This window comes from Chenopodium album, chromosome 25 (assembly GCF_948465745.1).
Source record: "Chenopodium album chromosome 25, dcCheAlbu1.1, whole genome shotgun sequence".
NCBI classification, from domain to species: domain Eukaryota; kingdom Viridiplantae; phylum Streptophyta; class Magnoliopsida; order Caryophyllales; family Amaranthaceae; genus Chenopodium; species Chenopodium album.
Window position 1 is genome coordinate 36,149,142 of NC_137858.1, and position 26,924 is coordinate 36,176,065.

At 35.5% G+C, this 26,924-nt stretch overlaps 4 protein-coding genes across 4 annotated transcripts; 2 read left to right on the top strand and 2 right to left on the bottom strand.

Moving 5' to 3' along the window:
- Positions 1 to 2,234: 2,234 nt before the first annotated feature.
- Positions 2,235 to 6,885, bottom strand: LOC145614531 (putative protein phosphatase 2C 27). The gene is made up of 4 exons (XM_081669590.1): positions 6,143 to 6,885; positions 4,396 to 4,590; positions 3,335 to 3,540; positions 2,235 to 3,168 (listed from the first exon to the last, which is right to left on the bottom strand). The coding sequence occupies exons 1-4, from the start codon at positions 6,380 to 6,382 to the stop codon at positions 2,613 to 2,615; spliced, it is 1,197 nt and encodes a 398-aa protein (XP_081525716.1). The 5' UTR covers positions 6,383 to 6,885; the 3' UTR covers positions 2,235 to 2,612.
- A 1,443-nt stretch (positions 6,886 to 8,328) lies between these two features.
- LOC145614539 (elongation factor 1-gamma 2-like) lies at positions 8,329 to 14,569 on the bottom strand. The gene is made up of 7 exons (XM_081669596.1): positions 14,420 to 14,569; positions 12,475 to 12,624; positions 12,330 to 12,390; positions 12,190 to 12,242; positions 11,953 to 12,054; positions 11,376 to 11,874; positions 8,329 to 9,150 (listed from the first exon to the last, which is right to left on the bottom strand). The coding sequence occupies exons 1-7, from the start codon at positions 14,426 to 14,428 to the stop codon at positions 8,771 to 8,773; spliced, it is 1,254 nt and encodes a 417-aa protein (XP_081525722.1). The 5' UTR covers positions 14,429 to 14,569; the 3' UTR covers positions 8,329 to 8,770.
- Positions 14,570 to 17,346: 2,777 nt separating this feature from the next.
- Positions 17,347 to 22,308, top strand: LOC145614137 (glutamate receptor 3.3-like). The gene is made up of 7 exons (XM_081669137.1): positions 17,347 to 17,752; positions 17,951 to 18,312; positions 18,413 to 19,758; positions 19,848 to 20,125; positions 20,564 to 20,595; positions 20,718 to 21,112; positions 21,669 to 22,308. The coding sequence occupies exons 2-7, from the start codon at positions 18,051 to 18,053 to the stop codon at positions 22,140 to 22,142; spliced, it is 2,787 nt and encodes a 928-aa protein (XP_081525263.1). The 5' UTR covers positions 17,347 to 17,752; positions 17,951 to 18,050; the 3' UTR covers positions 22,143 to 22,308.
- A 612-nt stretch (positions 22,309 to 22,920) lies between these two features.
- On the top strand, positions 22,921 to 25,402 carry LOC145615200 (uncharacterized). Its single transcript, XM_081670271.1, has 7 exons — positions 22,921 to 23,222; positions 23,313 to 23,378; positions 23,456 to 23,650; positions 23,733 to 23,804; positions 23,980 to 24,422; positions 24,646 to 25,017; positions 25,135 to 25,402. The coding sequence occupies exons 1-7, from the start codon at positions 23,152 to 23,154 to the stop codon at positions 25,224 to 25,226; spliced, it is 1,311 nt and encodes a 436-aa protein (XP_081526397.1). The 5' UTR covers positions 22,921 to 23,151; the 3' UTR covers positions 25,227 to 25,402.
- The last annotated feature ends 1,522 nt before the right edge of the window (positions 25,403 to 26,924 follow it).

Below are 26,924 nucleotides of genomic sequence, written 5' to 3' on the forward strand. Positions count from 1 at the left end.
AGTTCCATTTTGATTGATAATGTTTTTCTTTATAAATTAGTGTTAAAATGCGGTCAAAATTTAGTCAAATTATTAAATCAGATTAGTTATACAAATTCACAAATGCCTTCTGAAAATCAGACAAGACCTCCTTATTTCAGGTGAAGAGAACAAGTTTTTAGGCCCCGTTCAATTCGTTATAACAAATCCGATTTAAATTTCAACTCGCGTGGACATACACGGTAATTTATTATGACTCAACTTTAAAAATTGAACCCAAAGGGAGTTAGGTTTTCAATGATGGTTTACACGTGTAGTGATGGTGAAGTACTGTAGTCTGAAGTGTTAATTAAAGGGTCGGTTAGAAATTTAATTAAGATGTAAGGTTTTTAACTATAAGTTACCACATTATTAGCCTATGAGGTCATGGGGCGTGTTTGGTAAAATATTTCAAGCTATGCATTACAAAAATTACGCAATTGAAGACTAAGAATCAAGACAAATCTATCAACACCGATATGTTCGACTTGAACTCAACCCGAACCCAATATGACCCGTCATGAATTCAAATCAAACCAATTTGACACGTAGTTTATTGCTAATCGTCTCACTTATGTACGTAGGTAATAGGTATGATAAGTCATTGATAATTATTCAATTTAAATTTGGCTTCAAGATAAATGTTACACAGGAATTAATTGAATGAGAAAACTAATTCTTCGCATATCGTAATAATTAACCACGCAATATGAGAAATGACACTGTATGGCCAACCACATTTTTTTTTTCTTTGAAAGATGAATGGGGTTACTTTTGGTCAAGGTTCACTTGGTCGGTTAGGGGTCACTTGATCAGAGTAACTCGACCGATTAGGACTTATCATACTTGTGTTTTAATTGGCTATACGGTGTGGCCAACCACACACAAAAGTTGCTAATTTTATTAACCACTTAAAACTCCACGCAATTTCATATCTAGCCTATAAAATAAAGGAAAAATGGATAAATAATCTCACCTTTGTCCGAACTGAAAATAACAAACCCACCTTTTGATATTTACGAGGCAAACCCACCTTTGTATGTTATCTTCTTTTAATGAACCTAGACCTGTTGGTGACCGCGTTTAGTAGGTTGTATGCCACGTGTTAGATCTTAATTGGTGTGTTTCACTATTTAATAAAAAAAAAGAAAAAAAACAGAAAACAAAATTTTTTTTTAAAAAAAAAAAAAACCCAGCCACCAACCCCCACTAGCCACCTTGAAACCCTAACCGGCGAACCCTAATCCTAGCCACCACCAAAAAGGCAAAAACTGGCCGGTTGCCCTCCTTCCCCACCGAAAACGGCCGGCTAGCTAAGATTTTCGGCCACTTTTGAAGGTCAGAGGCGTTAATCAAGGCTGGGATGGAGGTTTTCGGCCATTTTGCGAAGGTTAGAAGGGTTAATCGGGGATGGGATGGAGATTTTGGTGGTTTGCGAACATTAGAGGGGTTTCTTGGGGTTGGCTGGTGTTTTAAGGGTGGTGGTTATGGTGGTTTAGGGGATAGGATTTGGGCCAAGGGGTGATCGCCGGGGTGGTTGTTTGTATTGAGGGGTTTCGGCCGGTCGATTTCGGCGGTTTAGGGTGGCGTCCAGCCGGTTTTAGGCGGGCCTAGGATAAGGGTTAGGGTTTCGCGGTGGCTTGGGGGGTGGGCGGTGGGCTTCTCTTTTTTTTTTTTTACATATTTTTGTTTTTGTCTTTAACTTTTTTATTTTGAACAAGTTATTGAGCGACATGTGGCTTTAAGAAAATAAAAATAATAAAAAAAAAACACACATTTTAACTTGTTTAACAAGTTGTAGTTAAAAAGGTTTGTTAAAAGAAGATGACACAATATAAAGTTATTAAATACGATGTATTTTCTAAAAAAACGAAAGGAGTATTACTGTAATTGCTTAATTTAGACATAATATAAAGTTAATAAATTTTCCTCAAAATAAAATATATATATATATATATATATATATATATATATATATATATATATATATATATATATATATATATATATATATATATATATATAAAATTATTAAATGCGAAGTATTATCTTTTTTTTTTTTTTTTTTTTTTTTGGGAGTTTGGTTATGTCAATCTGAAAATCATGTTATATTCTTAATTTTAATGGGTTGAACGAGAATGTAACAGCAATTTTCGTACAAAGAGAGTAGTAAACAAGTGATGTACCCCCCAATCCAGCTGCTGCGTACATTAATGGGGGCAAAAGAAATATTGTTTCTATTCAACTACAAGCACTAAACAATTATCCTGGTTGTACAACATAAATAAACTCTGCTGCTATTTCCTGGTGCACAAAAAAATGATCGCCGAATAATTACATCCTACATAACTATGATTCTAAATGAATTGAAACACAATTCATCCTCATAATAGGCCCATCTACAACATTCTCAGATTCCAAGCACTCTGCCCTGCCTCAACAGCCCTCCGTCAGCTTGTATAGCTGCATATCCTTAGATCTTTGCAGCTGCTTCTTAATAGACAGGCCTAATCCATTTCACAGTTTATAATTGCTTCAAATAAAAAGCAGCCTCCATTCTTTGTGTAAAGATTTCACAATTTCTACCCAAAAACTCAAGAGACACCATCCAATACACCCTTCAATAGATTCAGCCCTTCAGCTGATATACTTCTCCGTCTAGTGGGAGGTATCTCAATTCTAGAAGGAGGATCTGCTGAAAAACAAATAACCACAACAGTTAAATTGTCACACGTGTTGCGCTTGAGTGCCTCTCTGACAAGTTCTCTAGAACACCTTTCAGGATCATTATGAAGCATGAGTTCTCTCCGAGCAATTGTTACAGCGCACTGGCTGCTCATCACATCCCAAAGGCCATCACAGGCCAATAAAAGGAATTCATCATCTTCAGTCAAGACCAGTTCCTGCAATTCAGGCTCTGCACTTAAGGGGAAAGAGGAACCTTTCGTGCCCTTCATATGCCAATCTCCAAGAGCACGCGCTACAGATAACTGGCCATTGAGGTAGCCATCATATACTACACCACCAAGTCTCTCAATCCTAAGTCTCTCTGATGAGCAATTTGGTTTGTGGTCTTTAGATAGCTCAACTGCCCTACCTCGTTTTCCCAACACAGCCCGACAATCACCAGCATTAGCGATTAGCATCGTCCTTCACAAAGAAATAAATACAATAAATCAGTTTCACAAAGGCAGGCATATTATAGAAAGTAACAAACCAAGTACTTGTGCCGCTTTTTCTACAATCATAACTTATCAGAATGATAAAAGTGAATTTAATACGTGATTCCCCGTACCAGAACATAAATGTAGCTTACCTTCCAAAAATTAGGGCAGTCAGGGCGGTGGTGCCAGAAGAAATGTCAAGAGCACTAGAATCAGCAAACGCATAATCAGCTTTAATGAAGGCACTCTTAACAGCCTTCTCCACAGAAACTGAAAACTGTGGGTCATCAATTATATACTTGAGAAGGTTGCTACAAACAAAGGAAGCTGCATCTGTTCCACCATGACCATCAAATACCTATTCATATAGGAAAATTTATCAATTTCATAATATTTAAGAGTAGATTTACTTCTAAAATCCCACTAACATAGCAACATATACCATAGCAAGATGATAGTTGTATAAATGAGAACAAGCCAAGCTCCAACAGGACTAAATTTAAACAAACATCTCCAATAAGTTCAAATACTTGAATTAATCATTTGTCCCGGTGTAAGGACTTCGAAAAGGCATAGGTCTCTTAAATTGGGTTCTTCTTATGTACACACACCCAAGGGAATAAGGCACAGATCCAAGAAGTAGAAGGGTTAAAATACTTCTGGCAAGTCTGACACATTTCATGAGTTCAAGAAATGGTTTAAAACTCGATTGATAAGACTACACCATGTGTCACAATGAAAGTTCAACACGGACAGCAAATTTCAGGAGTACAAATTCTAGCAAAAAAAAACTCAAAGTGGTACTGTAAAAATTTATCTATTGATGCATCCAAACTCTGAGATGGGCAACAAGGACACTTTCTCAAAGAACATGAAGAAGGTCATAGATTTTCCTTCAGAACAATTACTTTATGAAAAGAGACCTATATAATTGACTATGAAACAAATTTTGATTCATTTTTCATAAGCAGGAGCTCCATTTGCAGCCAATAGCAGGTGGCTCCCAAAAATTTGAACCACATTCTTACATGAGGTGCTGCACCAGGAACAGACAGCAAGCGACTTCATACGATGTCAACAAACCCACTTTCACCTGAAATACAGGTTCATAAAGTCATCCCAAGCCTCCCCACCCACCCTCTCTTTTTCTAAACCTGATAACAATTTGTTAAGCTAAATCTAACAATTTAACAGCTTTGAAAAAGCAACTAACCCCATAGAATGCTGCAGGACAAGGAAAATCATCAGATGCACCTAGATGTTCGCGGAGATTATCAATACAAACATGCTCATCTTCCATGTATTGCTTTGGCCCTATTTCAGCACAGCTTCCAGAGCGATATACAGGGAGAAACCCAGGTTTTTCATCGGAAGGTGTTTTACTGCAAACAGACCCATCATCCGAGTCCTATAAACAGAAATGTAAGAAATTAAATGTTGATTTGCAATAAATATATAGAGTTCATGTTAGGAGTTCTATAAGATTATAACGGAAAGAAAAAAAAAAAAAAAACTTCCAGAAATCTTAGTTTCAAGCTAAAAATGTTTATATATTTCCCAGTTCCCACTTTGGCACGCCTTATGTTTTCATCTCTAAACAAACCCAAATCATCTATTCCCTTACCCCCTGTATCACCTCCAATAATTAAATAATATAAAAAGAAGCTTGTCATTCAATATATTATTCAGGTCTGAGCTATTTAGGCACAAATGCCTTTGCTAGGTGATGCAAGTATATAGCATTTTTAAGATAAAGCAATAAAGAACTACATACATCCTAAACAAAAATAAATCAGTTCTAGCAGCAAAAATCTGGTCATTACAAGTGGAGATAGACTATCAAGATTCTAAACTTGTTAACCAATTAAATGACTTTCTAATATGGAGTAATTGCTTCCTGATGCTGTTCTCATTCTCAGATCGTAAACAACAGCCAACTGGTCACAATGAAACCCCCAAGTCCTTTTGAGCCTATCATATGATGCAGATTGTATGAAGAGATGGGAAAAGCCAGTACTCAATTTTGCAAGTGCTGTTATAAAAAAGAGTTACCTCAGACTTAATTCCTACCAATCAGAGACGAAATTTGGGTGGTACTGTTCTAACTCCAGGTCCATTTCCCTCTAACTTTACCCGATTATAGAACCATTTTGTTCATTAAAGAATAATGAAAAGGCTCAGTCCTATTTAATTCCCTCCTTCTCCCTAGTTCAACTCACGATACCCTATCCTTTCTTCTAATCCAAACAACTGTAAATGTTGTTATATAGTGTCATAAACTACAAAATATACATCAAAATTACCTAAATGCCTCAAGGAAGGAAAAAGAAACAAACTGTTTGAAGGTGGCTTAGTGGGTCCAATTAATGCAGCCATACTAATAACTCCTTTAATAAACTAATAATCAAAGGTTGCTCAATCCAGACCCTTAATCTAAAATCGAAAAAGTATTTCACATTTCCGAATCAATAGAAGCTGCAAATGGTTTTACAATCGATTTTGATTTTATTCATTATTATCCAAAACAAAAGAACCATTAATCTTCAAAATCGATTCCCAATATCTGACTCCTAGGTCTCTTACAACTCTATGGTATTTTCTTTTTTTTTTTTTTAATAACAGAAGTAACTCAATGCCATCGAAAAAATTCATCCTATTCTCCAACAACTAAATTTCACATACAGTATATTCTCATCTCCATTTCATTGCTTCGTGTTCAACATCATCTGTTCAATTACGGGAACACGGATATCTAGTAATAAATTCCACATTTAGTATACTCTTGTTTCAGTTCCATCACTCCGTATTCAACATCATCCATTCAACCATACAAACAAAGGCATCTTAAGCAGTAATAACCAACATAATCACACTAAGCATAACATTCAGCAGCCACAAAGAAAGCATATTAGTATTATAATCAAAGAAGACGATACTAAGCACATAAGTAAGAATTATACCGTCTCGAGGGCGGCCGGCGGGGAAAGAGTGATAGAGCTCATGGAATGGCGCACAACAGAGATGTGCCTAGGAGGCTTAGCATTGGTAGTTTGCTTGAGATCATCCAAACACTCATCATCCTTCTTATTGTTTTCTTTATTATTATAACTAGTTTCTATAATTGTAAATGTTGGTGAAAATTCAGCACCTGCTGCCATGATCTCTTCTCTCGAACATAAATTCACCCTTTCCTCTTTCATACAAAAATCAACCCCCAAATTTATCAATTTCCACCAAATATTAAACTACGATCACTCAACTTTTAACTCCAACAATCAATCAAATCTCAAACCCAGAATCAATCAATCAGTAACAAACAATAGATCACAAAACCTAATCAAATTTTACAAAATTGGAAATTAATCCACCAAATCCAGCCTCCAAATCCGAAATTGATGATCAAACTCAACACAAAACATCAAAAAAAAACAATGAAAAGTTAAATTTCCCCTTAAAAAAAGGGGGAAAAGGATAGAATCGAAAGAAACCCTAGAAAATCATAGACAGTTAGAAGAAATGATTGTAAATAAATCAATCAATTGAACAAAAATCAAAATTAAAAAGGGAAGAACAAACCCAAGAAAAAATGGAAAATCGAAAATAGAGAAGAAGAAGAGGAGAGAGAAAAAGCGAGAGGTCGGCCACAAAAATAGGAGAGAGAAAGTAGAGAGAGAAAAAAACCAGGCCAGAGACAAAAAGGAAGAGGTAGGAGACGTGGTTGAGGCATGACACGCGTCGAAAGGGGATTGGTTGAGTAGCCGTTGACAGTGGGGAGGATGTGTGGGGTCCACATCCAGCGTCCCTGGCCGTTGGATCTTTTTGAATAATAAAAAAAAGAAAAAAGAAAATGTTTGGTTAGGTCGGTTATTGGCCGTTAATGTGAAGGAGGAGATCGACGGGTGTAAGGTGGACACGTGTAGGTGTAAAAATGACAGCTGTTAGAAGGGAGAGTCAGAGTAAGTTGACAGTTAATTTTTATCTCTCAGCGGGAAAACGACTTTACCCGGTCTTCGTTGTTTCCCGCTTCCACCAACCCCCTCTTTTTTTTTTTCAATTCTCTCGATATGAACGATGTCTAAATGAAAGAATATTTATTTATTATTTTTTTTTTAAACATGAATATGATTAAAATGTATTAATTAATGATTTCATTAGAGATTAATTTGTTAATTTATATTTTTTTTTTGAAGCCAATTTGTTAATTTGTTAATTTATATAATTATATTTTACTTTAAAATATAGGAGTAGTAAAATAGATACAGTATGAAATTATAGATTAAGGTAATAAATTATTTTCGCTGATTTCGACTGCATGTACAGCATTTAGAGCTAGTTTTCAAACTTGCTTATAATCAATGTGTCTCAAATCACTTACTCCATTCTACATTTACTTTTGTTATAGTTAGGGTATGTTCTGTTTACCTTATTCTCACTTATTTCAAGTGTAATAAGTTCATATAATTTCAGTTAAGTTCAGATAAATTCAGATTAGGTTCGATAATAAGGGTTATCCAAGTACAAATTACAATTAAAATAAGTTTTAATAAGGTCTAATAAGTTCAGATAAGTTAAGATATGTTCAAATAAGTAAAAATCAGGTGAATAGAACACATCCTTAATAACAGATCTTTGAAAATTAAAACTGAAAATAATAATAGTCAAAATTACAGAACTATTTGACCTCAAAAACAAAGTGAACGGGACAAATAATACCAGTAGCAAAGTATGAACTACCCGAGTAATAATGATAGTGTAATTTTCGTATAAGGATTTTATTATTTCATATTTAAGTCTAAGGCCCGGATTACTTCGCATTATTTTTGTTAAACTTAAATTATTTAAGTTAATTTTATCAAATTTATTATTTAAAGTTACCGATTTTTTCTAAATTAAAATTTACTAGATATTATGGAGTATTATTATAGGTGAGAGAACAGAACCAAAGAGAGTTGAGTTTCTTGAGTTATAATGTAATAATAGTAATCAAAGTCAAAATTGTTTATAATTGTGTCAATTTTTGTTTCTATTTTTTTTTTCCCACCTTTTATGTTGAAAGCTTTTACTTGTGTCATTTTTTTTCTTTTTTTGGTGTCATTTAGTGATTCTCTAATGATAACATTTTTTTTCAAGTTATTCTGAAGATTCGTTAAATATTAATGATATTATTATTGTAGATGCTGAATTTATGGTCTTCAGATATGGTACTCTGTACTCAATGTATACATCAACTATAGTCTTGGAACATGGCATCTAAAATAATAAGCATAACATGTTATACTGCAAGTCGCACACTATTACGTTTATCATATCAAATTTTCCTCGGGGTTACCTAGAAAAGCAAGCAGTAAAGAACAGTATTGTCAACCTGGTGACTAAGATCCTGATCCTGATCCTGCAAAACCGTCTAAAAGCAAGTATTGTCAACCAGATGACTCCTGCGAAAACGTCTAAAGCACAACTCTAGGCAAATTTGGACACTACTCACGAAAATCATTAATTACTCCAAATTCTTAAGTTGAATGGTGAGGCAGCAGATATATGTGTATGCATCACCAAACAACATAACCTCCCTAGCCAGAAAACACCAATCACTTGAAGCATTTGGCATCTAGTAAAGCTTCTCCCTCAAAAGGCTCGTAATCTTCAATCATTTGACTAACACGCTCCTTTTGAGCCTCATCGTTGATATCCACCTTTTTCCACTCATAAAGTTCCATGTCATAACATTCATCTAGCACAAATTGAGGGATCTCTTGTCCACGGAAGAGCCACAAACCCTTGACCTTGAATGGGGGTTCTGATCCGATCACCAACATCTTGCCAAATGCATACTTCCTAGCAAGATCCATTCTTTGCAAGAATCCACCAACCTTGTTCATGGTCACGAACGAAACAGTATTTTCCTCATTGTACTTATAGTCACAAAACCATAAAGAGTAGCCCTCTGGATCATACATATCCCAAAATCCTGCAAATAAAAAAATAAAGAGATTTTTAAGTTAGATTGCATTAATCCATGCATAACTCACACCTCTTCTGAGAAACAAATATGATATAGAACTTCCAAGTCTTCAACTTCTTGACAGGAACATTCATGAATTGACATTTTTATTCTAAGATTCACCGTACTTCAACAAAATCAAAAGTGGCTTCACCAGTGGTGGTTAAGATGTTATTGCTCTTTTTACAGATAGTATATCTGATACTTCTATGAGAGTTAAAACATGTCTCTTGGTAGTCAACAATTGAGCATAAGCCCACATACTGAAATCCTTAGATGTAACAGGTTTATCTCATACAAAAAGGAGATCTAATGACACAAAACTAATTACCATATGATATTTATTGCACTGGACAAACTCATCTGCTACACAAGTATACAAGTTTAAACATTCAGAAGATACATCATGAAAAGCTGAAAATGGTAATTACCTATCCACAAGCTAAATCTTCACAACACAAGAACGACAGCTGCTATAGAATCTAGACGTGAACATTAATTTATATGTACATAGGCGGTAAAAGAAGATTAGATTATGATGACAACAGAAAAATGCTTACAGCAGAGCAAGAAATGAGAGAGTAACAGTTGGAAGCCAAGAAGAATCGACAACAGCCAAAAAATTTATCAGAACATGCGAATTGCAAAAGGCTATATCTACATAGTTTTCAGTATAATAGTAGCCCTATAGGGTAGGACCTCTGTAGATCAGGTGGTTTAGGATAGCAGATGGGTTCAAAACCTTGTTACACCAATCAAGAAAGAGAAGGGGGTAAACAGAATGGGATCAAGAAAGGGTAACAGAGAATGGAAAGCAAAACCCTTTGATTTAAATTGTTGTTTGGGTAATATTTGGTCAATCACTTCTCTTTCTCCTCTCACTAATGCACCACGACCTTATCCCTCATTCATATGCTGCCACCTCCTTTCATGCTCGCCTCCCTGCCATCGCCGCCATTCCTTGCCGCCGCCATCTTGCTACCACTGCAGCCCCTTCTCTATTTATTTCATCTTAATGGTCAAATTTGATATAAAACTCTAGATCTAGTGTTTTCACAGTGGAATTTGACCTTTAAAAGCCATATTTGAAGACAAGAAAAGGTAGTTACTCATTTTTAACCTCTTCTTTTATATCAATTTGTTAGGGTTGTTCTGGATGGTTGTTGGTTACTTTTTAAAGGAAGGGGGTGGAAGGTGGTGTGGTTTCGTGAGGGTGGGGCGTGGTTTCGAGGAAGGTGAGGTTGGCTTTGGGTGGTTTAAAGGGGTGGTCACGAGGTGATGAAAGTGGTATTAGGTGGTTGGGTGCGGTTTGATTTGTTAAGGGTGGTGGTACTAACGTTGGTGATGAAGGTGGGGGTTGTGGTACTAGAGTTGGTGATGAAGGTGGCGGTGGCAGTAGTTGTTGAACAGTTGCAGTGGTCATTGCTGGTGGTAGTGTCCATGGGTGTGGTTGTGCGGTGTTGCATGGGTGGCTTAGAAAAGGGAATGGAATAAACAGGGAGGGGGAGGGGGAGGGGGTGGTGGTGGGGAATCATGGTGGAGGGAAGTGTGGAATACAAGAGGGGGAAGGGAATGCAGAAAATGACCTAACAAACAACTAAGGGAATCAAGCTAGTTCATTCCCTTACCTTTTATTGAAGACCACATACCAAACGCCCCCGAATGTGTTTTCCATATGCAATAAAGATTTATAACTCACAACTTTTATTCTAATTCACAGCATCATGGAACCAATTATGATTTTAAAACCAATGGGCGGCAGAACTTGGTCAAAGTACAAGTTCAGGTAAACAGTTTAGACTTCAGACACGAGAACTACAGCCACAGTCCACAGGCATCTAAACATCCCACTCAAGCTTATAAAACCAGCCAACCAAACAAAGAAAAAAAAGGGTGTTAACTGTGAAGAGGTTAGAGATAACCAATTTTATCATATTGTTTTACAGCTCAAAAAAGAGTGTTGGTCATGAACTAATCATGGAACTTTGCTGGGGAGGGGGGAATTGTTTATAGGCAAACAAGAACAGCAGTTGATGGAATTATAAAAAAGACAGTAACAATAAAGAGAGATAATAAAGCAAAGAAGAGCCCCCTCTTTTTTTGTTTGTTTGTTTACAGGTCCCAACAGTAATACCTCAATCTATAAAAGCGTTTCCAAAAAAAAAAACATTTAACAGAGAACGACACAGTACCTTTAATTGCAACTTCACGGAAATTGGTTTTGGTGTTAGAGTAGAGCCTTTTCCACTCATCCAGTATCATCTTACTAGGAGGCAGAAGATCAAGAGGATTCTTTGGCTTTGGTTTGGGAGCTTCTTCCTCCTCTACAGGTGTATGAGCTTCTTTGGGCTTGGTCGATTCTTTCTTGACCTCTTTCTTTGGTTCTTCCTTGGGCTTGACAGGCTGAGAAGGTTTCTTTGCAACTGGTGGAACAGATTCTGTTTGTTTAATTTCACCAAGAACCTTCTTAAAATTTGGTTGATTAACCATAGTCCAAAAATATCTTTCAACGTGAGGAAATTCAGAGGTAAATCTCTTAGTCATAATCCGACTAAAACCAAGAACCAAGTTGCATGTCATGACTATATCAGCCAATGTCACACCGTGTCCAACCAGGTAGGTATTAGAAGCAAGATGTGTGTTCAAGGCTTCCAAGCCCCTTTTGACTCCAGAAATGGCAGCTTCCTCAGCCTTCAAAATAATAGAACAATGAAATCAGCTAACAGGCTAAAACAGCAGAGAGAGAGAGAGAGCAAATTCTAAACTAACCGGAGGAAGATATACAGCAAATCCCAGCCTTGGAACGAACCAGCGCAATATATTAGCATCAATCTCTAGAGATGCAAAATCAATCCACTGCTCAATGTGGCCCTGACAAGCAGAAGACAAAAAACAAATTATAGGAGAAGATAACTTCAATTAACCATGCAAAGCACTGAAGCAGCACCATACGCGCATTTGGCATAAGCATCACAAAAACATTCATCATGCCACAAATAATCTTACATAATCAATCAGTGAGGAGCCATAGAGTGGATTATCAGCCTTCAACCGTGTAACTGCAAAATATAGATTAAAGTAATAAGAAACAAGTACATGCAAATAAGTCCAAGACCCTAACTAGAGAGAGGCAACATTAACCTTACCATATCTTGCAATGGCATTGCTTTCAAAAATAGGGCCATCAGGAGTTTCCAAGACTGGAACCTAACAAATGAAAAATAAGTATTTCTATGATCAGGAAGGTTTTAAGAGAAATGAAAGCAAAATTCTGCATGGTAGAAAGGTTACCTTCCCAATGGGGTTCATTTCAAGAAACTCGGGTGTTTTGTTGGAAACACCCATCTCAAAATCTTTGGCCAACTCAACTGTCACGCCAGTATATTCTGCAGCGATGAGAGCCTTGTAGGCATTTTTATTTGTGTTCCCCGCATGCAAGACCTGAGAAAAAACAAACCTTTGTCATAAGATAGATAAACTTAAATGAGTAACCAAGAGTCAATGGTCTGAGCTAGCAATCAGGTGAGTATTGTTCCCTACTTTGACTCTAGTTGATACAAAAGAAGTTCAAAGTTGAGAAAAGGTTAACGTGAAATGACTAAAATCAAATTATATAAAAGAGCAGAAAAGATAGATATAGGCAGTAGTATCAGCACTTTATGGACAGAGAAACTCAAGCTCACTTATCCAGGGAATGTGAGGTATCACGGAAGGTTTTGTTATCCTGAACTTTAGGCACTTATAGCAATCATAGAGTGTCAAAAAGCATCTCTGGATGATTTTTTTTCAAAAATAAAAAATATCCATGTGACACTTTAAGAAGCAAGATTAGTATTCAAAGCTAAAAAATGGGAAATGAATTAGTATTCAAAGGATCAGCCGTTCAGGTTTCAGAACTTAGAACAATCTGAGATATGGAAGAAGAGATGGAGAAGCTTTAACTGAAAAAACAAAAGGAAACTACAGCTAAAAAATTCTCCTTCAGAATCTGAGGTTGTCAATTGAAGGTCAACAAATGGCTAAGCTTTCGGTAGATGGAGCATGTAAAGGAGGTAAACAATCAGAAATCAGCCAAATCAGCACTAGGATGGATCTTGAAATAGGAAGAGCTTCCAGATAAAGAATGTTCAGTAATAATCATTGACACCACAACATTACAGGAAGAAGCCTATGCAAATTTTGCATGATTTAAAATAAGTAGCCCCATTCGTGTATTCACTGGAAATGTGGATAGATTCAACGCAGAGTAAAAGCCCTTGTTGATCAGAAGCAAGAAGGAGATCATTCCTATCATAAACAACATCAAAGCTACAACAGTGTCCTTGAATATAATTAAGATAATAGAGTATTAGTGGAACCGGCCCAGAAGCTAGCGACTTGTTCTAGAAAAAGACCATTTTCCACTAATGTTCCTTGTAATGTTTTGCCAATAAAAGAGAAAAATAGTCTTAAATCGATATACCTAAACTCTTATCTATAGAAGTCACTAAGTATTGAAAAGACATTCGAAGTCGGCAAATGGTGGATAAAAGTGAAGCCACTGCCCACTGATATTAAATCATAAAAACGTAAAATATACAAGGACAAAGTATTGAAAGTAACATCACTAGGACACTTGGTAAAGCTAATATCTTAAGAAAGTGAAAACTACATATCATGGACTAACTAAGAATAGTAACCAAAACAGGCTTGCTACAACGTAGCAAACTATGGCAATTATAAGCCAATTGCATACTTGAAAGTTGAAACTAAATCACGAAAAGAAATAGCAACTCAAATGTTTTGTTGGCAGCAACAAATTAAACATTCAAATTAGAGCAATCAAAAAACTGAATTCAATTAGCAAATTAAATTAATTATAATTTCAGCAAGATTATCATATAAGAAGCATACATATAAACCCCATTTTTGTCATCATCTAAATTTAAAAGCTTCCCATACATCAATAATCACTACCAAAATTAAGCATTCATAAGAAAACATAAATAAAGTAAAGAATTAAAACGTCAAATTCACAATTAGCAGCAAACCCAGTAATTAAAATTGACTAATTTCAACGCTATTAGCAAGTAAAGCACTAATATCACCAATCATAGATCCAAATGGGGAACCCAAAAACAGCGAATTAATTAAAATACCAATCAAATTGTACTCTAATTGATTAAGGATTACTGAATTAGTATGATCATTGTTAAGTATCAAAAGAGGAAGGAAGAAGAAGAGAGCATAAGCATACCAGAGCCATGATTCGGGGCTGCTAAGTTAATGGGCACTGAAAATGAGAGTGAAAATACTAGGGTTTATACTTTATAGAGAGAAAGAGGTGAATAGAAAAATGGAGGAACAAATTGGGAGAAAACTCTTTTGATTGGACTAAGCATAAGGGTATGGCAGTCATTGGCAATACAAGAGATGCGTGCATGTGCAATATAAAAAAAATCTACCAAACTCGATTTTTTTTTCCCAAATATTATCCACCTTATTCTAATAAAAATAATTAGTGGGTTTAAAAATTGTTGTTAAATAAAAATAGCTATTATAAAACCATATGTTATTAAAAAAATATATGTCTATAAGTTCATGAGGCTAAATAATAGAATTTGAATTATCACAAAAAAAAAAATTAAAAAGGATGGTAGTTTTTTTTAAAGGTGGTCATTTTTTTTTAAAGGTGGTATTTTTTTTAAATAAAAAAAAAAAATGAGAAGGGTATTTTGGAATAGTGAAATTTATCACCCAAAATCCCTTCTTACTTTATATGTTACTATAGATTAGCAATTGGATCCAAGTCTAATCCAAAAATTAATCGGATCCTAAAACCAGATCCGAGAACAATCAAAGTTCGATTAGGTCCATCTGGATTCATGTTCGTTCGAGAATGCAATCAAACCTAATTTGCCTATACATTTTTTTTTTGTCTTGTTATATTAAAAATCGTAAATGCATGCAAATAGTTTAATGTTTTTCTTAAAATTTATTCTTTTTATTTTCTGGGCTTGGATATACAAAAATATGTCAGAATTGTTTCAGATACTGAAATCGGGTCGAACTTGGGTCAAATTATGGACTCAAGTTGAACTAAAATCAGGTTCCGTAAAATAGTCCAACTCCTATCTGGAGTCAGACTTTTCTGGACTCAAACGTAGATTTTTTTGGATGTTATTCACACGAAATAGTGACCTATGAGTTTCTCCATGATTTTAAGAACCAATTATATCCCCCCTACAACAAGGCCTTTTGAAAATCTCTTGAAATGCTATCTAATCTTTTTTTTTTTTTTTAAACTCTCGGCATAGAGTTTATTAAAAATCTTTTTTACTCTCTTTCAAAAAAAAAAAAAAAAAAAAAAAAAAAAAAAAAAAAAAAAAAAAAAAAAAAAAGAAGAAGAAGAAGAAGAAGAAGAAGAAGAAGTTCACTTATGCACATTCTTTAAATTGATAGTGTCATTTTTCTCCAAATTTTGTTGGCCCGCGCTTATTGCTATTCATATGATGTTTAACTTATTGTTGTTTGGGGTATTTGGGTCGAGATTTGAGAATGTCTCCAAGAAAAAGATTGAAGTACGTTGAAGAACTAGTTCTACAAACCTACTTATTGTTTTAATAATATGCAACCTTTTTTGTATTGCTAATTTATGTTTATCATGTATTTGTATTCAATAAAAATAATACAAAATAAGGTGAAGTTTGATTGTATATTACTAATCTAACAATTTTACTAAACATCCATTTTTATATTAACAAAAAAAAAATGATTAATAAAAAAAAATAAATGTACCTAGTATGAAATATGAATAGTACAAAGTTAAAACATTGTGACTAAATTAGAGCAAAGAACAAATGAAGCATATACTCTTGAAGAAAGAAGCAAGGAAATGACTAGGGTTTTGCCTTTTTGGCAAGGGATTCTTTTCTTAAAGAGAAGTCAAAGCTTTAGAAAAAAAAAAAAAAACCCAATATCACACATTCACAATTATTAATTGGGAAAATTGATATTATATGCAACAGTAACAACCAACACTAAGAATTAGCTAACCAATGGTAATAGAGTGACAAGCTAACAACTGTGAACATTCAACATTCTATCTTATCCTTTACAAAACTTATTAAAGTTTTGTTACTAGCTCAATTTCGTAAATTATTCAACACTTTTCATTAAATATGAGTATTAATTGTTAATTTTATCACAAAAATTTCATTCAAACTAGGAAATGTTGTTCATTTATTTACAAAATTGCTACTTTATAAATTTTTTTTTTTTGTTATTTATGAGGCTTACTAGTTAATGTAGTATAGTACGAGTAATATTAATCTTGATTCAACTCTCCACAATTACATGCTGCGTACTTGATATGAAACGCGACGGACATCTTGTTGCCTTGTCCTAAACACTAGTCATAGTCAAGTAAAGTCAGGTAAAAAACCAAATAAATAAAGATAGAGAAAGAAATCAGGCAGATAGATAGATATAGATCTAGCAAAAATGAATCAGTGCTGCTGCAAAAATCAGCATCCACGGTACATCAGAAATCAACCTATGTTTTTTTTTTTTTTGGTTGTTGTTGTTGTTCCCATTCACGTGGGGCCCTGCTATCCCCTCCTCTCCTCTCTTTCGTCTGTCTCCTTCAATTCTTCAAACCCCTTATTCTTTTTTCTTTCTTTTTTAATTTTCCTTGTTTTTCTTGTGATTTTTCATTCTATACATTTCTCCATAATTCTCAAATCCAATGTCATTTTCTTATATTAGTAAATTAAATTTTTGTGACCCCATGCAATTATTATTATTTGTGGGACCAAAATGGGTTTGGAATTTGGATTGCACCCTTTGAAATTTCTAGCTACTATTGGTAAGTTTTCTTGTATACTTACTCACCCACTTGTTTTTTTCACATATTTTTTACCATAAGTTGTAAGTTCACTCTCTAAGTAACGCTAAGTCGCTAAGTAATGTGACAATTAAATTTAACTTGAACGTATATTGTTGTGTTCTTTTATAATTCGTATGATCGATATTTTATAATTTGAATATAAATGATGTATTGGAATGTATACGAGGTTTGATCTGGATTTGGGTGTCCCTAAGACTTAACCAACCAACAAAAGCTAATTTTGAAATTGGTACTTATAATGATGGGAGTTTTATTAATAGTCAAGATTGAAATAGAGTAGCATAGGAAGAACAATAGAGGAAGCATATTGTACTTTGTCGTTCAATATTTTTTAAAATTTCCTGTCATATGTTCTTTATTTCATGTGGGCAGTAGTTAGATTACCTGCCCACTTGGGTTTCAGCTCCAAGAAATCTAATATAATATATTCTATTAAACTCTTATTAAAGATTAAATTAGATGCTTGTACTCTCTTTCTGGGCTAGGAATTTGATGTGGGGCACCACTTTTTCTTGAGAAAATTTCATCTTTTTTCCTTTCTTCCCCCTTTTAAATCAGAATCTAGTCATTTTAATTGATGTGTATTAATTAATACTTTGGAGAAAATCTGGGCTTCAGAAGAAAAATTGAGCATAATTAGTGGAAATTAATCTACTATGCTGTTGAAGAAGATGTTCTAAAGTATGTACAAACTCTTACTATTCTTGGAAATTTCTAATTTTTATTTAAAGCTTGCAATTTATATGCTTATATGTTAACTTTCTGGTGTATTTATGCTTGTTATTTGCTTTGATTAAGATGTGGGGTTTTATTGTTTTTAAGTTTTGTTTAGTATTGCATGTTCCAACTGCTTAGCTGTTTGATTATTATATTTTTCAGATGTTTGAGTTACATGTCTCAATAGTAAATTGCTTTCTGGAAACTGGAGGTTTCTTAATTTGTGGAGAAGAGGTCATTATGCAATGCCTGATTGTTTAAGATGAAAATATACCGGTTTCGTGTTCTGTTCATCTGCTTGTTGTTTGTGGTTTCGAATGGTGCTGGTAATGATGCAGCAAGACCTGCTGTCATCAATGTTGGGGCGCTGTTTAACTTCAACTCTAGCATTGGAAAAGTTGCTAAGATTGCACTTCAGGAAGCTGTTAATGATGTCAACTCCGATTCCAGTGTCCTAAATGGTACCAAGCTCAATTTAATAATGAAGGAATCCGTCTGCAGCGGGTTCTTGGGCTTTATTCAAGGTATTTCAACCCCTGAAAGTTTGTTTCTTCAATTGTTTGGAGAATGATGTGTTAGGAAGATTCACCTGATTGTGTTATCTGATAATTTTGGGTTCTGCAGCAATGCAACTGATGGCGAAAGAAGTCGTGGCAATCATAGGCCCTCAGTCTTCTGCAGTTGCTCATATGGTGACTTTGATAGCTAAAGAACTACAAACTCCTTTGCTGTCATTTGCAGCTACTGATGCAACTCTTGCACCCTTAAACTCTCCCTTTTTCGTCAGAGCCACAATCTGTGATTATTATCAGATGACAGCAATTTCTGAATTGGTTGATTATTATGGGTGGAGGGAGGTTGTTGCTGTGTTCGATGATGATGATTATGGAAGGAATGGTATCGCAGCTCTTGATGATGCTCTTGCTGACAAACTTGGCAGGATCTCATATAAAGCTGCAATTCCACCAACCACTAGTGTTACTCGGAGTGATATAATGGACATATTCGTTAAGATTGCAATGCTGGAGTCTCGGGTTATTATCCTGCATGTAAATTCTCATTCAGGCCGTATAATATTCAACGTGGCCAGTTATCTGGGGATGATAGGAAATGGATATGCTTGGATATCCACTGACTGGCTTTCTTCTCTTCTTGATTCGTATTCCCCCCTTCCTCCTGACATGATGAATTCGATGCAAGGATTCCTTGTCATGCGTGCTCACACACGAGATTCTAATAGAAAGAGAGCCTTTGCCTCAAGGTGGAAAAGCATTACTGGTGGTTCTCCTGGATTGAATGCATTTGCTCTATATGCTTATGATTCAGTTTCGATCCTTGCACATGCAATTGATGCATATTTAAATCAAGGTGGAAATGTCTCATTTTCCAGTGATACGAAATTACACTCATCAAATAGCAGTGAACGTTTTCTTCAAGGAATGCGCAAATTTGATGGAGGACCAGCATTGTTGAGCAATATACTGAAGACCAATATCACGGGCTTGACAGGTCCATTAAAGTTTGATTCAGAAAGGTCTCTGGTTGACCCTGCATATGATGTACTCAATGTAATAGGAACTGGTTATCGGGTGGTTGGCTATTGGTCTAATTATTCAGGTTTATCTACTACTCTACCAGAAAGTCTCTATAGCAGACCGCCTAATCGTTCAAGTGCAAATCAACACCTACACCCTGTATTCTGGCCAGATGGGTCTACCACTCCACCTCGTGGCTGGGTCTTCCCAAATAGTGGTACACAATTGAAAATCGGGGTCCCTCTTCGGGTTAGTTTTAAGGAGTTTGTTTCTCGGGTGCCTGGAACCAATGATATGTTCAAGGGATTTTGCATTGATGTATTTCAAGCTGCTGTCAATTTGCTACCATACCCTGTTCCATACGAATTTGTTTCCTTCGGGGATGGTCATAAAAACCCAAACTACACGGACCTAGTGAATATGATATTAGCTGGTGTGAGTGTCATTATGTTCTGTTAATGCATAAAGTTCATTTTTCATTCTGACATATACAAGTATAATAAATTTTATGTTTGTTGCTGTAGCAATTTGATGCTGCAGTTGGTGATATTGCTATTGTCACAAGCAGGACCAAAATAGTTGATTTTACACAACCATTTGTTTCATCTGGCCTAGTGGTGGTGGCGCCTTTCAAGAAGCTAAATTCAGGAGCTTGGGCTTTTCTAGAGCCATTTTCACCGCTAATGTGGGGTGTCATTGTTCTCTCGTTCCTTACTGTTGGTGTGGTTGTGTGGATTTTGGAGCACAGGATAAATGATGAGTTCAGAGGCTCTCCCACAAGGCAGTTCATAACCATTCTATGGTGAGTCCAACGTGTCAATAAAATATGTATACATGGTATATTAGAAATGTTAGTTTGATTGGTCTTTTGTATACATTAGGTTTTGTAGTGTCATAATTGCTATATATTATGTAGTTGAGGTAGGCCTTGACGAGTAATCATTTAAGGCGTGTCTAAGAAAAAGGGCAGGTATAGTCTAAGATATTTACAACATAGCTGTGGATTGATCTGGATGGTTGAAGACAGTATAACTTTCTACAGGGCATAGGTTTGGTCATAATATACATGTTTCGGTTAATGGCATGAAAGTATGCATTATTTAATTATGGTGTACTTTGTTAGGGATTGAGATTGTGATTGATGAGGATGATATTCTTGTATCTTGTCTTTCGTTGAAAAGGATGCACACTTAGGACATTTGGATGTTAATTTCTGATCTCACTTCTTGTGTACTTTCAGGTTCAGTTTTTCAACATTGACTTTTTCTCATAGTAAGTCTGCTGTTTTTTTTGTTTTTGTTTTTGTTTTTATTTTGTTTTTTTTTTTTTTGATTTTTTTTGCTAGTCTTAGTTATATAAGCTCGTTGTGTAGCTAATCAGATGCTTAATTGCAGAGGAGAATACTATTAGCTGCCTTGGTCGGATGGTAGTAATCATATGGCTCTTTGTGGTTCTGATACTCACCTCAAGCTATACTGCGAGCTTAACCTCAATTCTTACAGTGCAACAATTGTCATCAGCTATCAAGGGGATTGACTCCTTGGTAGCTGGTAATGAACGTATAGGATACCAGGCTGGCTCCTTTGCACAAATGTACTTGACAGAGGAATTGAATATATCCAAATCTAGGCTTGTTGAACTTACTTCACCTGAAGAATACGCTGAAGCTCTACGTGTTGGTCGTATTGATGCTTTGGTTGATGAACTTCCATATGTGGAGCTCTTCCTTTCGAGCCAGTGTGATTATAGAATCGTAGGTCCAGAGTTCACAAGAAGCGGCTGGGGTTTTGTAAGTATCACCTAATCCTCCCTCCCCCTCCCCTCTCCCCAGAATGGTGCTATGTCAAAGTTCATGTGTTTCCGCTTTGGCATGTATAGTAATAGACAATTTATTTTCAAAAGACAATTTAGCTGTCATTTAATAATCGGCTTAAATGAAGTGCTAGCCTCTTTTAGTTAGGATTCTGTTTGTAATTTAGCATACAAGTCTGGTAAGGATTGAGAAGTTCAGTCACATAAGTCTCTGATATGGTAATGTCTGAAATAGTATTATAACCAGTCTTGATTAAGCCGAGTGAATCAAGTATTAGGTTGTGTTTCCTGGAATATAAGGCTAACATATGATTAATAGTTGAATGATAAGATTAATTTTGAACTTTAAATGACATTCGCGTTTTCTGCTGAGTTTTAGAAATCAAAAGCATAATGCACAATTGTCCTAGACTCCCAGGTGTTTATAGTTTAACTGATAGCCTGTCGAGAATGTTGTCTCATGCACGTATTCTGAACCCTATGATGAGTCATGAATGTGATGGAAGTTGGCTTACTGAAATCTGTTCTTATAGGCATTTCCACGGGATTCTCCCCTAGCCCCCGACATGTCCACTGCAATTTTGAAGCTATCTGAAAACGGGGATCTGCAGCGAATACATGACAAGTGGTTGACAACAAGCAGCTGCAGCCAAGATAACACAGAGATCGAATCAAGCCAACTCCACCTAAAAAGTTTCTTGGGTCTCTTTCTACTTTGTGGGATAGCATGTATTATTGCTCTTTGTATATACTTCACAAGAATATGTCGCCGTTTTCATCATGCTTCTAGAAACCAAGTAGCTTCAGAACTTCAGGGCAGTACATCAAGCTTGCAACGACTCAGAACTCTTATAACCTTGATTGACGAGAAAAAAGACCCGTCAAAGAAAAGGAAAAAGAGTCGGGAAATAGAGGATTCACCATTTGACAATGAGAGGGGCGAAGAATCTGGAAGGAGTGCCAAGAGAAATCAATCTCAGATTTCTAGGGATGGCGACTCTGACTAAATCTGTAACACTTGAGATGTACAAAGTGTTTCTGATGTATTCACACATTAGAAGCATTCTCTGATACATGTGTGGTTTTTTTGGTGAAAAGCAAATGAAGAAACCCCATTAAAAATCAAAGATGAATAGTTCTAGTGTATGAATATATGATGAAATTTTACCCACATCTTTATTTTGTTTTTGGTTCTGGAGTGTTACACTCGAACACAAAGCTGGCCTGACCCGACCTGAAGTGGAGTTGACCCGAACTTGACCCGATACTTGAATTGACCCAACCCGAAATTGACTTGATACCCAAAGTGACCCGACTCAATTTTGATTAGAGTTGATTGACCTGAACGGACTCAAAATTCGAACTATACCCGAAATGACCCGATTCAAAGTTAACAAACACTCAAATTGACCTAACTGATTTAGGGCTTAATTACTTTACCCAAATAAACACTTATCGAAATTAACCTAAATTAAGCTATATAGTATTTTGTGTATACTACTGTTGAAATGTGCGTGTAATTTAGTACTCGTGATTCATAAAGAGTTCCATTTGATTAGGAACACTAGTTATTGTTATGGTTATTACTACTATTATTATTACTCTTAGCTTCTTTTAAGTGTTACATTGAATTGTTTTTCCACTATTCACTTTATCTAATTTGAATTTTGACCAATTCAATTATAATGATCATACATATGAAAGGAAAATTTGCAAATTGTAGCCATTTAAAGTTCGTATTTTGCAAATTGCAGCCATTTAAAAACAAAATTGCAAATTGCAGGCCAAAAGTTCGTATAAATTGTAAATTGCAGCCCGATTCAAGTTTTTTAATCAAATAACCAAACCAATTTATGTTTTACTTTTTATTTTTTTAATTTTTTTTTTGTAGTTTTAGTATATAAGTATCGATGATTGATTTGTAATTGCCGCTTATTTAGAAGTTCAACAGAAACAGTTATCTCGGTTTTTGGCATTAACAAAAATCTATATCCATCCCCTGACCGGCGTCCTAGTATGGGCGGTGATAGTGGCCTTAACGAGTGCGACAACTACCACTATACCAAACTGAGAGAGATTGTGTTTTGGTTAGTTTTATTGATTGTTTCCCTTTATTTTTCATTATCAATAATCGATGAGCTTTACTATTTTCTCTGACTTTCTCTTCCTGTTCGTAGCTCGGTCCGGCGTAAAATAAAGCGTAAACCGGACGGCATACGAGCCTACTTATCTAATCTCCGAAGGTATCAATTCTTGCTTTCCACTTTTTTATGCCCTAGGGTTTCAATTTTATTTTTAAATTTAAATTATTCAATACCAGAATCTGCGTTGAGGCAAAGGCAGAGTACCTGAACCTCAAAGGAGCAAGCATCCAAGGACAATCATCTGTCTCATTGTTATCTGTTTATCGGAAACCTTCAATCGATGTGATTACTGCATACCTCCATTTATTTTTGTTAGCTAGAAGAATTCAGGTTCAGAATACCGATACCAGTGACATCGACCTTGTTTTTAGGTCAATTTCCTTTTTTTTGCTTCATCATCTGTCTCATTGTTATCTGATTTTCTCCCTTTCTGACTCTACTATGCCTTTGAAGCTACGTCGTCGAAGCATATGTAGCTACTCTTACACCACAAGCCAAACAACATATTTATTCTCTTCTCCAGAGGTCAGTTACATGTACATCTTGATGCTCATCTTCAATATACTACCTCCGGTTCATATTACTCGCAGTAAATGGGTATTATTTGTGAGAGTAATTCAAACAGGAGGTAGTATGTTTTTTTATTTGATACAAATTCATATAACTAACTGCTTGTAATGTTCTCCTTGGTTAACTCTAGAACTAGCCTTGAGGCAGTAGAAGGGTACTTAAACATGAAAGGAACAAGCAACCCTACTAAAGGGCTTCTTCAAGATAAAGTTCAAAAATGTCAGAAGCCATCCATCAAGAAATCCAAGTATTCCTTTAAAGATGTTTGTGAAGATTTTTTGCCGAGCAGCAAGCTTTCCGAAGGGCTTCCAGAAGGGCTTCTTTTGGCTCAAAGTATTTATTGTGCTAAAGTTGCCTTGGCATCCTATAATGAGAAACATGGTACAGAATATAAGCTTGTTGAACCCCTGGCTAGTGCTCGAATCAGGGAGTGTGGGATTCGCTTCCATTGTAACTTCACTGCTTCCAAGCTTAAAAAGAATGCTTCTCGTACTGCTCAACCCAACCTCTTCTTTGCTAACTTTCAGTCTATTGGAAAAAGAATATGTGATATGCATTGCTGCATCATTGACCGTAAGCTCATTCCTTATCTCTAACGTCTATTAATGTTGATTTGTTTACCTGGAACATTTCACTATAAGTCAACTAGTGATAACCATATATTTGTAATAATATATCATATCGTCTTTTTGATCATGAGAGGTTGGGACCCTGTGATAACTAGTTTTGGATGTAGGGAGTAGTGTCTTATGTTAAAATCCTCTTACTTCTGCTTTGTTCTTTGATGGTGTTTCAGCTGCTAAAGCAGAATACATGTGCTGTGAAGATTGTCCCCCAGATCTTGCTCACTGTGGCGAACGTATCTGTTGTTACTCTGTGGCATGGAAGTATTTATTAAACCAAAAGGAATACAAGGCTAGAAAAAACAAAGTCTATGCAGAAATCGCTTTAGATATTTTTAACCACAAACATGGCACAAAGTATAAGCTTGTGAAATCATTGGAAAGCAACATTGTCCCGGTAAGTTTTGGTGTCTATAAGTTCCACTGCAACTTCAAGGCCAAGCTTGAGAACCCTGACAGCTCTGATGGTGCTTCTCCGAAGCTTTTTTTTGGTGATATTGTGAAATCCACTATCTTAAGTGAGGGGGAATGTTACATTTTGGATGGTAAGTTCATTTACTGACTCAGCTCTGATCCCTTGCTACTTCACATAGGTTTTGGTTTGTATTAGCTGCTTCATGCTATAATTTTACATGTTTTTGTTTGGTTTGCTGCATGTTCAGATACTGAAGGTCTGGTTGATCAATGCTCAATTTGCCGACAGGGTATCTTTCATCCTGCCCATTACAGAATTCCGGTTATTCCCCATGATTAGATGCCTGTAGTACTGTTTGGAGAACATGTCTCCTCTATGCTAATATATGTTTTGTTCTTAAGCTACAGTAAGGTATGATACAGTTTGCTTGTAATTATAGAAGTAACTTAAATCTGAAAGTCAGCCACTGAAAGTGTGTTGTTGCATCAGAACTCTGCAGGAAGTTCAATCAGTATTGTACTGTTTTAAGAGATTATTTCTAACAAATTGGAATTTCTTACACTTAAAACAATAAGAATGCTGTGATAGTATGATACATGTCGTCTGTCTGGTTTAGAACTTACAGTGGGTGTGAAGCAGCTATCAGATTCAGGCTGGTTTATAGGTTTGCATATATCATATGTATGGAAGGATATCTCTTCTATCGGTCCAAGAAGATCGATACCAGGCAGCCTCTGGGTTACCATTCTCCGCTTCAGTTGTAACAAAAGCAATGTGTTTCCCATTAGCAGCAGAATACAATCATACATACCTGAAAAAAATATCAGTTAATATTAGAGTGGTTATATACTTGTCTACACAGGATAATTAGGCTTCATTGTTTTCGCCCAAAAAACCCTTGTCTGAATCTCTTAGCCCTTGTACAAACTTGTTTTTCTTTATTAGAATTTATGGAGCCTTATTCTCAGCACTCATTTTAGTTGTGACTGGAACTTGGATAGAAATTAGATTACTCATATATCACAACTCTATGGGATAGCATAGGCGCATTAGCAGTCATAGCACACAACAGACACCCCATGTTATGAATATTTTCCTGGATAAAAGCATAGAACAAAGTAATACAAACTGCCTTTGCAAATTGCAACACATGACATTGGTATGCAAAAAGATTTCAGATTTCACATACATGTGTAGATCTTTGGTTTCTGGGATTGGGTGACTCATTATAACTTTCGAAACAAAAGTCCAATACGATTAACAGCAAAGTTACATAAGTCATTTTTTTTAATGAGGAAATCACATTAGTCACTTAAAGTTAGAAACATCACAAGCAGAGTGGTATGAGTTTTGAATTAGGAATGGAGTTAAGGTGATATCGGGTTGTAAACTTGTAACTTGATACTTAATAATTAATACAATGTGTTTAGTTCAATTTTGGAATGGAATCTCTCACTATTTTCTCCTTTTATTTGATACCTACGAGAATGAAATGAGCCAAACTCACCTCCCCCAAGGTTTCTAAACCTCATACCTCATGGGTTTTGAATTAGGAATGGGGTTAAGGTGATATCGGGTTGTAACTTGATACTTAATAATTAATATCATGTGTTTGGTTCAATTTTGGAATGGAATCTCTCACTATTTTCTCACCTTCCCCAAGGTTTCTATCCCCATACCTTATGAATTTGAGGTATGGGTTTTAAATTCATACTTTTGACAACTAAACATACGGTATGAGTTTTAGTCATTTTAAACTCATATCTCATACTTATATTCCGCGAACCAAACACCCTCTAAGTGTTTGAACACAAATTCAAAACAAACATTCGTATTGCATAGGAAATATACACTTTAATTACTCCCAACTTTCAACTTTGCCCAATTTACTTTACTTAATCCTAACATTCGATTGTTCTGTAATACTCCAAACTCCTAAGTCCTAACTTTCACTAACATTTTCTTTCTTCAATCCCAATTATAGATTACCTCAATAAAAGGTTAAATATTTTTTAAAAACAAATTATTTACCACGTG

Bases quoted from the DNA above. Each gene is read 5' to 3' on its own strand.
- LOC145614531 (XM_081669590.1), bottom strand. From the start codon at position 6,382: ATGAAAGAGGAAAGGGTGAATTTATGTTCGAGAGAAGAGATCATGGCA. The intron at 4,591-6,142 runs GTATAATTCTTA...TTCTGTTTATAG, and splicing joins CGCCGGCCGCCCTCGAGACG to GACTCGGATGATGGGTCTGT. The intron at 3,169-3,334 runs GTAAGCTACATT...TTCTTTGTGAAG, and splicing joins ACTGCCCTAATTTTTGGAAG to GACGATGCTAATCGCTAATG.
- LOC145614539 (XM_081669596.1), bottom strand. The intron at 12,055-12,189 runs GTAAGATTATTT...TCTGCTTGTCAG, and splicing joins GCTCCTCACTGATTGATTAT to GGCCACATTGAGCAGTGGAT. The intron at 11,875-11,952 runs GTTAGTTTAGAA...ATTATTTTGAAG, and splicing joins TTGCTGTATATCTTCCTCCG to GCTGAGGAAGCTGCCATTTC.
- LOC145614137 (XM_081669137.1), top strand. From the start codon at position 18,051: ATGAAAATATACCGGTTTCGTGTTCTGTTCATCTGCTTGTTGTTTGTG. The intron at 18,313-18,412 runs GTATTTCAACCC...TGGGTTCTGCAG, and splicing joins GTTCTTGGGCTTTATTCAAG to CAATGCAACTGATGGCGAAA. The intron at 20,126-20,563 runs GTGAGTCCAACG...GTGTACTTTCAG, and splicing joins CAGTTCATAACCATTCTATG to GTTCAGTTTTTCAACATTGA.
- LOC145615200 (XM_081670271.1), top strand. From the start codon at position 23,152: ATGGGCGGTGATAGTGGCCTTAACGAGTGCGACAACTACCACTATACC. The intron at 23,805-23,979 runs GTCAGTTACATG...GGTTAACTCTAG, and splicing joins ATTTATTCTCTTCTCCAGAG to AACTAGCCTTGAGGCAGTAG. The intron at 24,423-24,645 runs GTAAGCTCATTC...ATGGTGTTTCAG, and splicing joins GCATTGCTGCATCATTGACC to CTGCTAAAGCAGAATACATG.